General features: G+C 37.7%; 1 protein-coding gene across 3 annotated transcripts; it reads left to right on the top strand.

Annotated features, from left to right (window-relative positions):
* The first annotated feature begins 12,227 nt into the window (after window positions 1–12,227).
* LOC122669058 (AP2-like ethylene-responsive transcription factor AIL5) lies at window positions 12,228–15,233 on the top strand. Of its 3 annotated transcripts, XM_043865690.1 has the most exons (10): window positions 12,229–12,555; window positions 12,679–13,030; window positions 13,108–13,190; window positions 13,579–13,587; window positions 13,756–13,844; window positions 13,942–14,015; window positions 14,112–14,162; window positions 14,277–14,353; window positions 14,486–14,816; window positions 14,862–15,233. In XM_043865690.1, exons 1-10 carry the CDS (start codon window positions 12,351–12,353, stop codon window positions 15,199–15,201), a joined length of 1,611 nt encoding a protein of 536 aa, XP_043721625.1. In that variant the 5' UTR covers window positions 12,229–12,350; the 3' UTR covers window positions 15,202–15,233. The 3 variants fall into 3 exon arrangements, with proteins under 3 accessions (XP_043721626.1, XP_043721625.1, XP_043721624.1); XM_043865691.1 differs by lacking the exon at window positions 13,579–13,587 and having other exon boundaries at window positions 12,228–12,555; XM_043865689.1 differs by having other exon boundaries at window positions 14,486–15,233.
* The last annotated feature ends 1,070 nt before the right edge of the window (window positions 15,234–16,303 follow it).

The raw sequence follows: 16,303 nt of genomic DNA, 5'->3' as shown, positions 1-16,303 counted from the left end.
TTTTTAATCAGATGAATGCGCTTAATGGAAGGACTCAGTCTAGTGGTAGCCAATTTAGTATTGAAAAGTCCCAGTTTGGAGGGTATATACCACCAGCCATCCTCATCATGAGAGAAATTGAGTAGGGTTAAATGCGAAATGACATTAGGAGGTAAAATTTGGTTAAGGGAATCGACATCCCAACAATTTCTCAACCTATATTTTTCAATAGGATAAGAGAGCATATCCTTGTTTACAGAGATTAAGGAATGCTCCAGAAGGTTCTCAGAGAGAGAAGGAATCCACTTCTCAGTCCAAAAGAAGGTGGATTTGCCGTTACCAACCTTCCTAATAACTGATTTTTCAAGATCCGGAATAATATTGGTAATACTATTTCAAACCCAAGAACCCTTGGTACACATGACAATTAAACGAACCAAATAGTAACAATATTTTTCAAAAATCTAGCCCAATAAAATGCATATAGCAATGATACGGTACGTGTTTAATACGGTTGCTCCGTAAACAAAAATATGTGCATATATCACTATGTAGCAGACATATGCACTCTACCTTATAAACAAAATAATAATATGTAAAGAATGATTTTATCAAAGGAAAGTCTTAGGACTTAAATAAACATGTCAACACAATAATAATAATAGGAATCTATCAAACAAACAAAAAAAATAAAATAGCATGTAGGCAATGCTTTTATCAAAAGGAAGAGAACATTGAAGTCTGACTATGTAAAGCAACTAGCTTGTCTCACGAACCAGGTAATAAGAAAAATTTCTTAGCCAATAACAAATTTGGATGGGCATCAAAATAGTTCTTCTTAATGGCCATGTTTTATTGGTTACTTGCAATTTGTTTTTTCAAGATCATCACAAGATTAAAGGGCAGAGTCATAGGTAGACAGGGACCCAATAGAGCAATTTCAATGGGAGAGAAGGACATGGAAGTGTATTTAGATGCTTAGTTTGTCCTTCAAGTACTAAATAAACTAGGAACGAAGACAATATATGCCAACTGAAACCATATTGGTTTTGGTATTTAAAAAAAAACACACACATTGGTCTCGTCTCCCTTCGCAACGATCAGTTGTAACTCATTTCTCTAAACCCTTCACGTATCCTTGAATCTTTGCAACTAATAAATGAGATTTATCTACTTCTGGCTTTTATAGTTAACACACAACATGTCAGTTGGTCCAACTAACAAATGAGATTCAATTAATACCAAGAATTCGATTTATCTTCTTTCAGGCTTGTTATATTCCAAGGTAGCCAAGTGAATGTGACAATTTTGCATCGATTGACCTTCCTTGCCACAATAGAAACATCAGTTTTTTGTTTAAACATGAGTTAATAAGTAATGGGCCTAAGCTCAAAGCCCATATAAAACAAAACAATCCATGACTTGAATATGTTTTTATGGGGGAGGGTTAATGGGCTGGGATCTAAACTCAAGCATTAATAAAAGTCCAACATGTTTTTAATAATTAAGCCTAAGCCCATGTATGAATTTGATTCCATAAAATAGATGCCTTTTTCTTTCTTTCTTTTTTTGTGGGGTGGGGCATGGAACACTGATGGGTCAGAAAAAAAATTGTAATTTAACACTATTCCATGTTTCAGAAACATTATTAATCAGCCTCTAGATTAACCTCTCCTCCCTAAGTGATGAGAGAAGCTTTGTGTATCATGGAGGGAGCCCAGCTTTTATATTTGGCCTCTTGTTTCTTGGATTAAAATGGGGCTGTGTTATCCTTTTTTGCTTTATTTTGGGCACTTCTCATATTAGGAAGATTATTGATGATCTAATGTTGACGAGATATAAAGTAAAGGGAAGAGTTTTCCTTCTACTACTCGGTTAAGGAGGCTTCAGATGGTGTTCATAGGGTATAGGGAAATAGTAGAGGGTATTATAAACCATTCGCCAACAATAACCCAATATTATCATATCCACATTTGCCGTTTCCCAGATGAATTTTTCTTCCAATTCCAAAGTATCTCTCACTAAAGTTTATGGGAGAAAGAACGCTAACTGGGTGCGTGCGGTGCGCTGCCCCTTCATCCAAACACAAGATGTGTAAAATGACCGTGGCATGCCCATGGAAAGATGGAGTTTCCTAGATGGTTGAACCAATTGGACATGTTGACCGGCCACATATTCAATTCAATTTCTTTATTTGACCCAAGCGAGTTGAGAACCGGGGTCAGGGGACGAAGCAAACTCTCAAGTTTTCTAGGGATTCTTTCAATCCAAATTAATGAACCGTCGGATTGGGATTAAAATCCTTTGCAATTCCTTCATCTTGCGGTGTCTTGCAGTTTGGGCCTAAGAGCTCGACATGTGGAAGATGCTTCATCCAACGTGCAAGCTCGATTGATCCAGTTTTTTTTCCTTTCTTTTTGAGCTCGGCATCGTTGGATGTCGCATCTTCCACGTATCGAGCTCTCAGGCCCGAACAGTAAGGCACTGCAAAGGATTTTTTTTTCACGTGGATTGGGCTGAACCATAATGCAAGGTGTGAATGTGCAACTTTATTGGAATTTTTTCCCTTTCTTCTGGATAAGAAACTTGATTAAGAAAAAGGAAATTAACACCTTTTGACTTCTTGATTAGTGCCCCTTAATTGATGGTATTAGATACTTCCTTGTATCGAGATAATCACAATTTGAATGCTTTAACAGCTTTCCAGATTTTCAAAGGATTATAAATTTAGCAGTTTAAGATTTTGACAACTCCCAACTCTTTTCTAGGAAATTTAAAATCTAGATTTAGTTAGACATAATTTGCAAGTGAGTTCTTCGTTCAATTGCTATTCAAAATTCCTCATTGGCCTTGTATGCTTTGCTAGCTGGACTGCTTGTTGAGGTTGTGATTGCTAGATCTGTTCTGAAACAGAAACTTTCTTGCCTTAAATTCTTATTTTTGGGTGCCAAGTGGGCTCACCACTATGGTGGCCCGGAGAGGAAGTGGGCACCTAGTGGGCCCCAGGGATAGGGGTAGCTAGATAGTAATGCATGGCAAGCACAGATGCACTTGTGAGGATTTGATCAAGTGACCAAACCTCAGGCATGCCTTCAACCAGGCAATGCCAAACCACTAGGCAAAAGCCCATGTGCGCTCTTGCCTTTAATGGATGCAAGGCTTACGAGCAAATAAAGAAAACTAACTCAATTCTGGGAATTCCAAAATGCGAAGACAAAAATGACAATGATCTTTGACTCTAGTGAAGAAGGATTCACCCACGAATCATCATCGTCATCATCATCATCATCATCATCAACAACAACAACAACCACAACTCAGCTTTATTCGACCAATCAGTCTTTGCCCTCCAATCATAACTAAATCTCATCCAGGAGCAATGATGGCCATTGGTGAAGGGATTTCTCTTTCACAGTCCCTAGCCCTCACTATTAATCATAAGGTCAAATCACTAGTCATGAGGGGTGCAAGTTTGGCCATGATGACCATAGCCTGCCTGAGCCCGAACAAAGCTTGGGTTGAGATACCTTGGCTCTGAGGACAGGTTTGGGTTGAGGTCTTGGGTTAATCCCGATCCGGCCCAATCCGACCCAGTCTTCTTCTTCTTTTTCTTTTTTTTTTTCCCTTTCTTCTTCTCAACCTAGCCAACCCATGCATCTTCATTCACCTCCCATGATCAGGGCCAATCAGGTTCAACCCAACCCAACCTAAGGACGAGTCAATGTTGGATTTTTCTGACCCTCAGTCAAGGTTGGGCCCAGCAGGGGACTTAGAGTTGGACTAGGGTTTTAAAAGGCCCAACCCAACCCGAACTGTTGCAGCCCACCCACGATAAAAGAAGAATCCATTAACCACTACCCTCAATTCCATCTAATTGGACTAAGGAGAGGTGGGTTTTTTTTATCTTGTATAATAAAGGGTGAGAGTTTATGATACCACAGGAGTCCAATTACAAAGTCAAATCACCCATGGTTAAGGGATTCTTCTCCACGGCCAAAAAGAAAAGAGAAAAATTTTAATCATGGAATGTTGAGAATCTGAGAATTGGGCTCAAATCCAATTCTGAATTCTGGTCCAAATTCTAGATTTTGCACCGTCGAATTCAACCAATATGTAATCTATCAAATATGATTATGATTTTGAACCCAAAATTTATAATTATAACTGAAACTCCACATACCCTGAAAATAATAATAAATAGAAAAGAAGAGGTCATGTGAAAGTTGGAAGGAGAAGATAAAAATAAGGAGAAAATATTCATCGTTATCCAAAATAAATAATTTATATTATCGTGATACCTATTCAACCACGTGAAAGGGACAAATGGCCTATCTGACCGTTAAATACATGAAAGATTGTTTGGACAAGTCATGCGTTAAATTTCAGTCCTTAATTTAACCAAATATTCTTTTATGTATTGGTATTTTGAGGGTGTCAAAATCAAATCTTAATCGAACAGTTTAAATTAAAACTGTAAATCCTTTTAATAAGTCGTTCAGTTGTGGTTTTAAAACTGAGAATATTTAATTAAATAGTTTAAACTGAATCGAACCATTTAACTAAATAAACCATTTAACACTCTTAGATGTGCATAAATGTGCTAAAATCAAACAGAAACCTTTATCGAAATTGAACCGAATCGTTTAAATCAAAACCGTAAAACCATTTATGATTGCAAAGTTGAGGTCATTTAATTAAACGGTTTAAATCGAATCGAACCGTTTAATCAAAACCGGATTGTTTGACACCCATAATTGGTATGCATTTTTTGGTATGTCCACACAATTATTGGCTCTTCGGTCACTGTCATATTTATCTTAATTTTTCTTTGTTTTATTTTAACATTTGACAATCTCCATTTGAATTGAAACTTAGCTTGTAATTATAAGTTCAACTCAATCCAATCTATCATGTGGCTGAAATAGGTTCTTCATCATATAAATTTATATGATGGGTTGACTAAGAAATCTCTTTCCTAAAAATAATTAATATTATGAACAAATAATGCTATTGCTCGTGTGACTTCTACACCCAAACATAGGAACATGCCAAAATATTGTCCTACCCTTTTTAAAATAAAAAATTACTTTTATTGATCCTGCATAGATAAATGCACTATACACGATCAGACAGCAATCTCTTGTCCCAAAAATTAAAATTAGGTTGGTATCTGCATATTGAAGACCATGGATACAATTGGCGGTTTCGGAGTTTCAGTGGGTATTTGTCTAATTCACTCCCTGCCAGTTGAACCCGACACAGACAGGGGGTGATTGGCCTTTGAAACTTAGAAAACATTCCAAGTTTGTGGCTTTCAGTTGAGATCCATGGCCTTGGCTTTGGAGCCTCATCTGACCCGTTAAAAAATTAAGTTAAGTTAAGAGAAGGGGGAACGTGAGGAATGAATGAATGATTCGTTACTATGCAGAGAAGCAAATAGTTTAAGAATAGTTTGACTTTGACCGTGGACAGCGGCGCTTGAATTACTGAAGCCCAGCCCAGCAATAAGCCAACACCCACCGCCCATTTCTCCCAATCCCTTTTGGCCTTTACCCATATTCTCCCACCGCCTCCTCCTTTCCTTTCTCCCCCCTTATTATTGTTACCTCTCTCTCTCTCTTATATTATAAAAAGTAAATGCTTTTAAAAGTTTTTCACTTCCCCCTTATCCGGGTTTAATGGGCTTTATGAAGCCCCACAGGGCTGTAGTTCTATAGTCTTTGACTCTTGGGTAGGGGTGGTGGTTATTTTTTATCCTAGTTTATGCCATTTGTATGTTGACCCGATGGTTAGACCAGGTAACTGATGAACCGGAACCGGCAAATTTGTGTTTATTATTTTGGGATGATGGGGTGGTGAAAACATGGACCACTATTTTATCCTACTAGTTGGAAATCATTGATGTATTAATGACTTTTATATATGCACACCATCCGTGTGTGATATACCGTAAGACATGTGTATGTCATCGATTTTTTATTTTTTTTTTCTATTAAAAAAAATCGAATTTTTTGGTTGAAAAGTTTGACTTCCATACATGCAAATGCAGTAGAGATGACTCTACTTAACAAAGAATTCTAAGCACTTGGAAGTTATATAATATTGTTTGTTGGGGGGAGGGAGGTGGAGTCGTTGATTGACCTATTAAGGGGGGACACTGGGTAGTGGCAGTTGGCCAAGCATGGAGCTTTAAAAACCATGCTCACCCGGAGGGTCCCGAGTTCAAATCTCACCCTCCCACCACGGAGTTCAATACCTTCTATAGAATATGTATTGATAAAAAAAACAGAGGAATAGAAAACAAAACACCCTAAAGGATGAATCATAGGTTTTTCATTTATTAAAAGGAAAACTATAAATTTCTTGAAAAATCGATTCACGTTAGCAAAAAAACAATTTTGTTTGTGAGTAAATGAGTGCTATTTGGTCACTATCTAGTCACGTGGTTGCGTCTAGAGATATCAGACATAGGAGCATGCATAATGACCACTTAGTTAGACCCTTAATAATTTTTTTTAAACAAATACCCTCTAAACCGATGCCCATATATATATATATGAGAATAGGAGGCCACTCCTCATGAGGCATATCACCCTTTGGCAGCTTCTTTTTTGTGTCTAATTTGCCATCACCCAATCCAAGCTCTCAAAGATGCCTTCTACCATAGGTGTAAATAGAGTTTTGGCACCACAAGCTTTGGATCCAATCCTCTCTCCTTTCTTATGTTGCTTTGGACTTGGGGCATATATATATATACCTTTCTCAAAAACATCCATAAGGCGATGGGATTAGATTGCTTAACCCTAAATGAGCATGGAAGGCTAACCTTTGTCACGACTAATCATATGTATCCTTTTTGGTAATGGTTGCAAGGGTGTTAAAGTTCAGTCTGAACCGGTTAGATCGATCGAAACTGACCAGCTACATGAAAAGCTTTTAGCAACAATTTTTTAATTACCATCATTATAATAAGTTTACATTTTGACAATGACTTTATTAAGCTGTCAGTAAAAAAAAAATTTATTAAAAAAAAAAAAAGACAATACATACCCTTTAGTGGTAGTGTGGCGCAATGGGTAATATAATATATACCAGTGTTTATAATATATTGCCCTTATATATGTTATGGGCAAGAGATCTCTATTTCGTTACATGATCTCAATCCAAGCATTTGGACCAATGAATGAACACATTTAATGGTTGATTTTCGGCAATGGAAAAAGCCTTTTTATAACTGTGTTTGGGGTTTTAGCTGTAGTTTATTTCCCACCGGTAAAGCCCTTTTTTATTGTAGTTCACTGTATTGCTTAATAATGGGCCTTGTGCTACTGCTACAAGCACTCGGGTTATATAATTTTATATAATTTAGATGATCCCATCCCCCATTGTATCACACTTTTTGGCCTTTGAGGATGAATAAAATCTCTCCCCATAATGGGTTTGCGCCAAAATGTATATAGTGCTACCCTGAGATCCTTCTGTAAAAGGTTTAAAGCCCTACTTAGCTACCTACCTACCTACCTACTACTACATCTGAGTTATATATATAAATTAAAGGGGACCGGGTTTACGAGTACGGATCCTCCTCCCCACATGGGATCCCACTCTCCATGTGGGATCCTCTCTCTCTCCCTCTGAAATTACCTCTTTGCCTCTTCTATGTTTTGACACAAGTCCTCTCTTTCCATGAATGGTGAGATCCCATGAATGATGAGATCAAGATCGTCTCTAGGGGGCAAGGAACGCTCAGGGTACTGCCAGCCATTGGGCTGTGTCATACACATCCATAGGTGTGCACCAAGATATGTCTGGCACAACTCAATTGTTGGATGCCCACTGATAGTACCCTGATTGCACGCCTCCTTGGAGATGAGCTAAATTTTATGTGGGGAGGTCCCCGTGTGGGGAGAGGATCCAGTTAGATATCAAAACCTCATATGAGAGTGTAAGGGTGTTAATTGGTGTGATTTCTCGGTTCAGTTGGCAACTAATCCAACCCAAAACCAAACTGTTATTAACGGGGTTCAGTTCGATCCAATTTTTATCAGCGGATCCGGTTTCAGTTTTCGATTTTGGTTCAAACACAGACACCTATAGGTCCTATAGTTATACTACTAGGTTTCCATCTAGGGGCATTTCCTTTTATTCTATGCTGTGCCTTTCAAGGTAGCCTATCCAAAGGGGGAAACAAAATCCTTAAATTGTTGTATTATCGTGGTCATGCCAAGGCTACTACGGTCTATGTTCTTATATAAAAATGAATAGACTTTAGTTGGATTTGGACCCTATAATTAATATTCGTGTCCATTAAGTAAGTAAAACCACTCTGTGTCTCCATTATCCGATTCCGTTATCAAATTGCCCTTTTGATAAACTTGCATTAATTTAGGTACATCTACAAAACCCTCACCAAGGCCCCATATAGAAAAATTAAAGGAAAAAAAAATGTAGCCGCATGGCCTGCATCAAAGTGGGAACCAATGAGAGTGCTAGCAAGGGCATCAATTAAGGGAAAGATTATTCATTTTGATAGCCCTATCCCCTGAGAAAATAAAAACCCTACCTGTGTTGATGCCACCGCTCGTGCTTTCATTGGTCCTTGCATTGGTGTAGGTGCTATGTGATTTGGCAGCGATCTCCCACCTATTAAATATATGAAAAAAAGAACCCTACATGGTAATGTGGGTCATGTGCTCAAACATAGGAATGTGCAAAACTATCATCCTACCCTCCATGAAATAAAAAATCGCATCTAAATTGATGCCCTTACGTACATTCTTATGGCCCCTACACAGTTGTAGGCGCTACACGTACGACCAGACAATGATCTCTTGCCCTCAACATTTAATTATGGGAGAAAAAAAAAACTCTGTTCAAGAGCATGGCTCTTACGCCTAGACATAACATGGGGTGAAATGACCGCCATACCCCATAAAAGGCAAAGTTCCACCCCTATTGATGCTTACCCATGCATTCTCATTGGCTCCCAGACAGAGAACGTACGCATCCCCATAAATTATAAAGTGATGAATGTTTCTCAAAATTATTCTAAGCAGGGCAGGTCTATTGATAGGAAGAGCCAATAAATATTGCATGGTGGGTACACTTTGGATTATTAAGTGAAGGTCCTCTTAATGAAATATATACTTAAAGGCCTTTATGTTTATGCCATGCAGAATGGGAAATAGTAATGCGTCAAATGAATAGAACAGTACACGTGACACTAGCCGTCAAGTGGACATGCATGTGGGTGCCATAACAACAAATCTAGCTATCTTCTTCTCTAATTAATCCGTAGCAATTAGTACATCTCTCTCCTATATACATAACCTTGGTCGGATATATATGTGGTCCTACATATATATATATATATATATATATATATATATATATATATACATATGGTTCAAGGCTTCAAGCTATAGAAGAATTAAAAACCATTAATTAATAAACCCTTACCCTTTAGTCCCCACTGTCTTTACCTTTTTACTTAAAAACTGCTGTGGGGAATATTGATATATAATGCATAGCAGACACTGTGTAGTATTGTAACTTTATAAGCATCGATCTATCTATATAAGGGAAAAAAAGTATTCAATAAACCTGTCTGCCCCATTTGAAACTTAATTGGATTATTATCCCTTTTTTTTTTAGCAGATTCAACGGTCTAAAGGAGCCACAAATGTGGGTCACTTTAGTGAGTTTACCACTGTTCATGGCAGCTGTTTCAATTAGCTTTAGCAATTTGAAGGTCTTAAAGAGAAGGAAAGCACAAGGAAAAAAGTGAATTATATATAGTAAGATTGACATAGATGAGAAAATCCAAAGTTTCTGGCTGGTTATATCTTTATGTTCGAAAAGGTTTCGACGAATCTCAGCGTGCGCAAAGCAGCTCTGCCTTTGAATGTCTCACTAGACACTCACCAGATGAAGTACTTGCAGAAGAAGAGCCAAATTCAAAGACACAATTGTATTGGAGCTAGTCTTGACGAAATTATGTATTCATTTTGATTAATACTTTGTAACTTTTTTTTGTTGGTAACCTTGACTAGGCAAGATTTTGAATAACATAATATTTGTTTGATTATAAACTAATTATTAACTAACAACATTATTCAAATTTAAGTTTTGATTATTTCAGCCTGGCTAAAACTTAATATTATTCAATTTAATAATAAAATGTTAAAATTTTTATACAAAAATCCAAGAAAAAGCATAAGAAATTTTTTTTATACAGGAAAAATAATAATTTGTATTAATCGACAAGAGGGAATCTTTTGGCCAGAAGAAGAATGAACAAGGGCTGAGGGTGGTTGAGACAACCAAAAGCGAGACAAAGAGAATCTAAGGGGTTCCAAAGCTAGGGTATGAGCCCCACTAACAGAGTTTTGAAAAACATGTACAAAAGAATCCCTGGAAGCCCAGAATAACAGGTAGGCATTCTCTATAGGCAAGTGAGTCGAAGATTACAAAGCAAGCACCACTGCTTCCCGAATACCCTCAAATTTCTAAGAAGGAAGTCGAGATGCCGCAAGAGGCCTTGCACCGAGGAATCACAAAATTTCCATGATTATCTAAAAGAAGCATACCACGGCCCGTTTTGAAGAAGAAAGAGATCACTGCTTATGCCTCTAGAGCCCTGTTGTGGTGTGTAAGCATTGTTTTAAACGGGATTTTTGCTTTTTTATTTTTTTTTATTTTCATGGGGGTAATGTGGTATTTTTGTGTGTTTCTGTGTCTAGACACAAGAGCCATGCAGGTGAGGGTGTCAATGTGGAGCCGAAATCGAAAACTGAATCCAAATCTAATATGGACCGAATAAAATATGTTGAGTCCTGAATCTAAAAGATATGTGTTTATAAATCAATTCGGTCTGGATCTGGATTTGGATCTAACCACTAAAACAACGAATCTAATCGAATCCAAACCGAAGTATCCGCATCGTTAAAACCCTAATAGCTTTTATCTCTTAGTTTTAAGCCTTAAGTTAACCCTACGAATACGAGTCTACGAACTTCTTGTCTACTACTCTAAAACTACAGTTTCAATTTCAATGGAAACCAAGAGTTGCTAACTAGGTGGCTAATGATTTGGCAGAGTCGGAGTTGTTTGACCAAGACTATGCTTTGGAGATGATATTCCATCATGAATATTCATTTCTCCACTTACATATGGGTGATCTCTAATCTACAAGAGTCATAGCAATCATTGTGCATTTGTTTTAAGTCTTTGTATGATATACTGTTGTTGTTGTATCACTGCTTTGTATAAAATAATGATTTATGAGACTTAAATGTATCCAGATAAGAAATGGGTATAGGAATCGACCGGATTATAACTAGATCTAAATCGAATTGATCAGGTTCAATTAAAGTATTCAATTCTAGAACCAATCTGGGACTTGGTCTAGATTTGAATCCTGCAACTACTACTTAGAATCGAATCAAATATCCGATTCTGGACCGATTTACACCCTTACATGCAGGCCACACAACCACGTAATGTTTTTTTTCCCCATTATTATATATGGAACCATCTCAAAATCATATTGTTGTCCCAGACTCATCAGATTGGTTCGATTGACCCAACCGCCGATCCAGTGATACCCAGCTATCCTGATGAATCGTCCCACTTTCTATCCATAAGAGTAGACTAGAGCGTCCTATAACGTATAAAATCTTGATTCAAATTTGAGTACGGGAAACTTATCGGTCCCTTTGCCTCTACTGAATTCCAATCCAACGGTTCTAAGTAGAGGACTATTATATATATATGCGAACCACCTGAGTAGATAAACTTCATGCAAAGCATATGAAACGTGGCATACATAGTCATAAGTACGTATGGCCCTTTTGAAATGATTTAAACCGACGTGTAAGGGTCCACGTCTCGGCTTCTTTCCCATCTTGCTTCCCCACTCCAAACATTCTCTCTCTATCTAAAAACTTCGTCGGTCAAGAAAGCAAAAGAAGAATGAATTTACCAAAAAAGAAAGCAAAGAATGAAGAGAGAGAAACCGCCGAGTCGTCCTATGAAAAGCTTCCATTTGCTTTGCCCACTCCATTTCTTCATTTAATTTCTCTTTACTTCAAAAATTAATTACACAAAACAAAAAACAAAAAATCTCAACTCTCTTAACTTAACACCTCGATTCTCGTGCGTGGCTCCTTCTCAGGACCTCCTCCCTCCACAGCTCATCTCCTCTTTCTTTCTTCCCTCTCCTTCTCCACTTCACTTCTTTTTCTTCTCTCTTCTTCTCTACCTCTATATCTGTGTCCCCTCTCTTTCAACTCTCCTTCGTTCTTCGCTCCTTCTCTCTCTCTCTCTCTCTCTCTACTTCGTAACTTTCAAGAAAATTTCTCCTCGGTTTGATGCCTATGTTCAATTCTTTTTCCGAAAACACCCCTCTCTCTTCTGTCACAGACACCAACACAACAACAACAACAGCAACAAACATGGACTCTTCTCAAAACTGGCTTGGCTTCTCCCTCTCCAATCATCACAACCCTGGAGCAGACTCTTCAGGCCTCTGCCTCTTCGAAGCCTTCAGCACCACCAACAAAAACAACCCTCACAGTAAGCCCCCCAAATGATACCCATTTCGATTTTTAAAACAGAAAAATCAATTTCTATTCTACCAAAACAAAGACTATAGATCTTTGAGTTTTAAATCTTCTTTTTAATATTCTGTTGGTGTAGATGGGGTTGATAGTAGCGTGGAAGAAGATGGAAGCAGAGCATCGAATCTGTCGATGCTCACCGCCGGTCCAAAACTGGAAGATTTCCTCGGCGGTTGTGGTGGTGGTGGAGCAGGTGGCGCCGCTGGTGGCCAAGCTTCTTTCTGTCAGTTTTCCGGCGAGAATCAAGTGGCTGTGGCTGACACTACTGGTATCTATGATTCAGAGCTGAAGACAATCGCTGCAAGTTTCTTGCGTGGCTACTCAATAGAGCAGACCGGGACCGAGAAACCGGTTGCTCTGGTCGAATCTGCTTCAAAGAAAGCCGTTGATACCTTTGGCCAAAGAACTTCGATTTATCGAGGAGTCACCAGGTAATAACACTAACACCATTAAATTTATTATTATTATTTTTTTCCTTTCAAATTTTCAAGTAATGGGTTTTGTTCAGGCATAGGTGGACTGGAAGATATGAAGCTCATCTATGGGATAATAGTTGCAGAAGAGAAGGGCAGAGCCGCAAAGGAAGACAAGGTGAGCAGAGCTAGCTTAGCTAGAAACCATTCCCATTGGGGACCATGCTAACTTGCTCACTTGGGTGTAATGGGCATAAATTGTAACCAGCCAATCTAGTGTTAAAATGTCAATAAATGGTATAATAAAAGAACAGAAAAACTTCCTCCAAAGAAAGAAAGAATGTTTACAAGGATGGAAAATGGAAATCCTTGTAATTAAACTTCAAATGAGAAATCCAACCCCTAATACTACTACATGCAAACAAAGAAAGAAACTTAATTTTTCTTTCTGTTTATTTACTTATTTGGCTAAATGTTAGTTTTAATTTTTTTTGTTCCCTTTGTGTGTCCATGTACACGATGGAATGATTACTACTATGGACGACAAAAATCATTATCTTCTGCAGTTTATTTGGGTAAGGTTTCGTAGTCTTTTCGTAAGGGAAAAAAAAATCATCATTAATTTTCTCTTTCTTTTGGCATTCAAGATTCGTGAACAGTTGTAAGTCTATCAGATTCTTTGATTGATTGGGTTCTCAATTGGGTTTTCTTTGGTCTTCTTTCTTTCTTTCTTTTCTTTGCAGGTGGTTATGATAAAGAAGAGAAAGCAGCAAGAGCGTACGATCTTGCAGCTCTCAAGTACTGGGGTCCAACCACTACTACAAATTTTCCGGTGAGTTTTGGTTTGATTCAGAAATAGATCTTTTTTTTTTAAACTGTTTTAGGCTTTTTTTGGTTCTAATAGAAGCTATTCTTGTTTCCATTTGAAGGTTTCTAACTATGAAAAAGAGCTAGAGGAAATGAAGAACATGACCAGGCAGGAGTTTGTTGCTTCACTCAGAAGGTATTTATCATTTTAAACTTTAAAGGACTGCCTTACCCTTTGTTCTTTAATTAATGGGTTTGTGAAATTTTAAAATCTTTTCTTTCTTTACTACAGGAAAAGCAGTGGGTTCTCCAGGGGAGCTTCAATATATAGAGGTGTCACAAGGTTGGTTATTTTTTTTTTTTTAATCTTATTTTTTCCCGTTCTCTTGAGAATCAAAGCTTTAAACAATGATCTCAAATGGGTTTTTCAATATTTTTTTTTTCTGTTCTTGTTCAGGCATCATCAACATGGTAGATGGCAGGCAAGAATAGGTAGAGTTGCAGGAAACAAAGATCTCTACTTGGGAACCTTCAGTGAGTATTTCTCTTTCTTCTTCTTCTTCTTCTTCTTTCTCATCATCATCTTCTGTTGTAAATCAAACTGAGTTGAATTACTAAAAAAAAAAAAATCAAACTGAGTTGGTGGTTCAATCTGTGTCGAACCAGGGACACAAGAAGAAGCAGCTGAAGCCTATGACATTGCAGCAATCAAGTTTAGAGGTCTCAATGCAGTGACCAACTTTGATATGAGTAGATATGATGTGAAAAGCATAGCTAACAGCAATCTTCCAATTGGAGGAATCACAAACAAGACCAAGGCTTCTTCAGAATCAATTTCTGATAACAAGAGTGGGTCAGATGATAGAGATCATATCTCTTCAGCATCTTCGGTGTCTTTTGTTTCACAACCTTCATCTACAACTCTCAGCTTTGCAATACCCATTAAACCAGACCCATCAGATTACTGGTCCATCCTTGGTTTTCAAAATCCATGTCAAAGCTATGCTAGAGATCCTAGTGCAACCACCACCACTACTGCCACAACAGCAACAACTATGAGCTTATATCAAGATGGGTTTTTGAATGGCATGGATTTCTCTGCAACTTCTGCTGCTGCTGCTGCTGCAAATAATAATAATAATAATGGGTTTTTGAATGGTGGTGGTGGTGGTGGTGGTGGAGGAGGGTTCATGGTGCCTCAGAGTAGTAGTACAAATAGTTCAATTTCAATCCCTTTTGCTACACCTATTACTGTGAGTGGGAGCAGCAACAGTTATGAGGGTTCTAGTTATGGGAGCTGGATTGCGCCTTCTCTCCATGCATTTCAATCTGCAAAACCTAATCTTTCTGTGTTTCAGACACCTATTTTTGGAATGGAGTGATCTCATCATCTATTCTATTCAGAGTGTAGTAGAGAGGTAGAAAAGAAAAGAAAAGAGAGAATATGTGAGGTGGGGTTGGGGAAGATGGATGGTGTGAGCAGTGTTGCTAGCTAACGTGCGCAGTTAGAGCTCTACTTACCTGAAAAGATGAGATGAAACTGACATTCCGTTCAGGGTAGCAGAGCTGACAGAAGACTAACAGAAATCTAAGCTTACCATCTTTCTTTCTTTTTTTCTTGTTTTTTTCGCTTTAAGTTCTTTTTTACTTTTGTACTGACATGATTTATATCAAGTATAATCGGAAAGAGAGATCCTTATGTAATCTTTATGTTTAGTGTCGTATCAATATAAAGTAGTAGTCTCTCTTCGTTTCAGATTCCATGCTCCTCTCTCATTCTCTCTCTCATTACTAATTGCATCTAATACACTCAGTTTGAACCAAACCCATTCTTTTATCTGTATATATATAGTACGTGAATGACTTTTGACTTCTCACACCGATCCACAGCACAAAACTTTTAAACAAGTTTTCTTGAACTCTTTAGATTTTTATTCTGATAGGTACTCTAAATTTTTTCTGTTGTTTGGTTGCAGAAATGTTTCTGTTATCCAGTTCATAGCTAAATAAATGGAATCTAAAAATATAGTTTGAAAAATATTAAAACCTAGTAGAGTATTTATGAATCTAAAGGGGAAGTGGATTATTCCATTTATTTGGTTGCAAGCCCGTGTAATAGGAACATTCTAGCAACACAGTCCGTAGATTTTTGTTTTGATACTATTTGTTAGGTGCTTAGAAAGAATTCATTTTTAAAAATTAACTTAAGAAGAGGGTGTTCAAGTATCTATAAGTCTTCGTATCGAGATATTCACATGTGATATGAAATTATTATTCCGATTTTCGCAATGAACCCAACACACAGGATACACAAAGAGAAACCCTTGAATGAATCTCTCATGTGCTTGGATTCAGATCTTCTATTGCCGAGTTGTCCGATAAGACTATGGTGCTAAGACACAGTGAGGCACGCAATGATCGTCTGTCTTACCTCCATTTGGACAAAGCTCTTGGATAGGAGTAAGACGATCATTGCACGTTTCA

This window comes from Telopea speciosissima, chromosome 7 (assembly GCF_018873765.1).
Source record: "Telopea speciosissima isolate NSW1024214 ecotype Mountain lineage chromosome 7, Tspe_v1, whole genome shotgun sequence".
NCBI lineage: Eukaryota > Viridiplantae > Streptophyta > Magnoliopsida > Proteales > Proteaceae > Telopea > Telopea speciosissima.
This window is presented reverse-complemented; position numbering and strand designations above follow the sequence as displayed.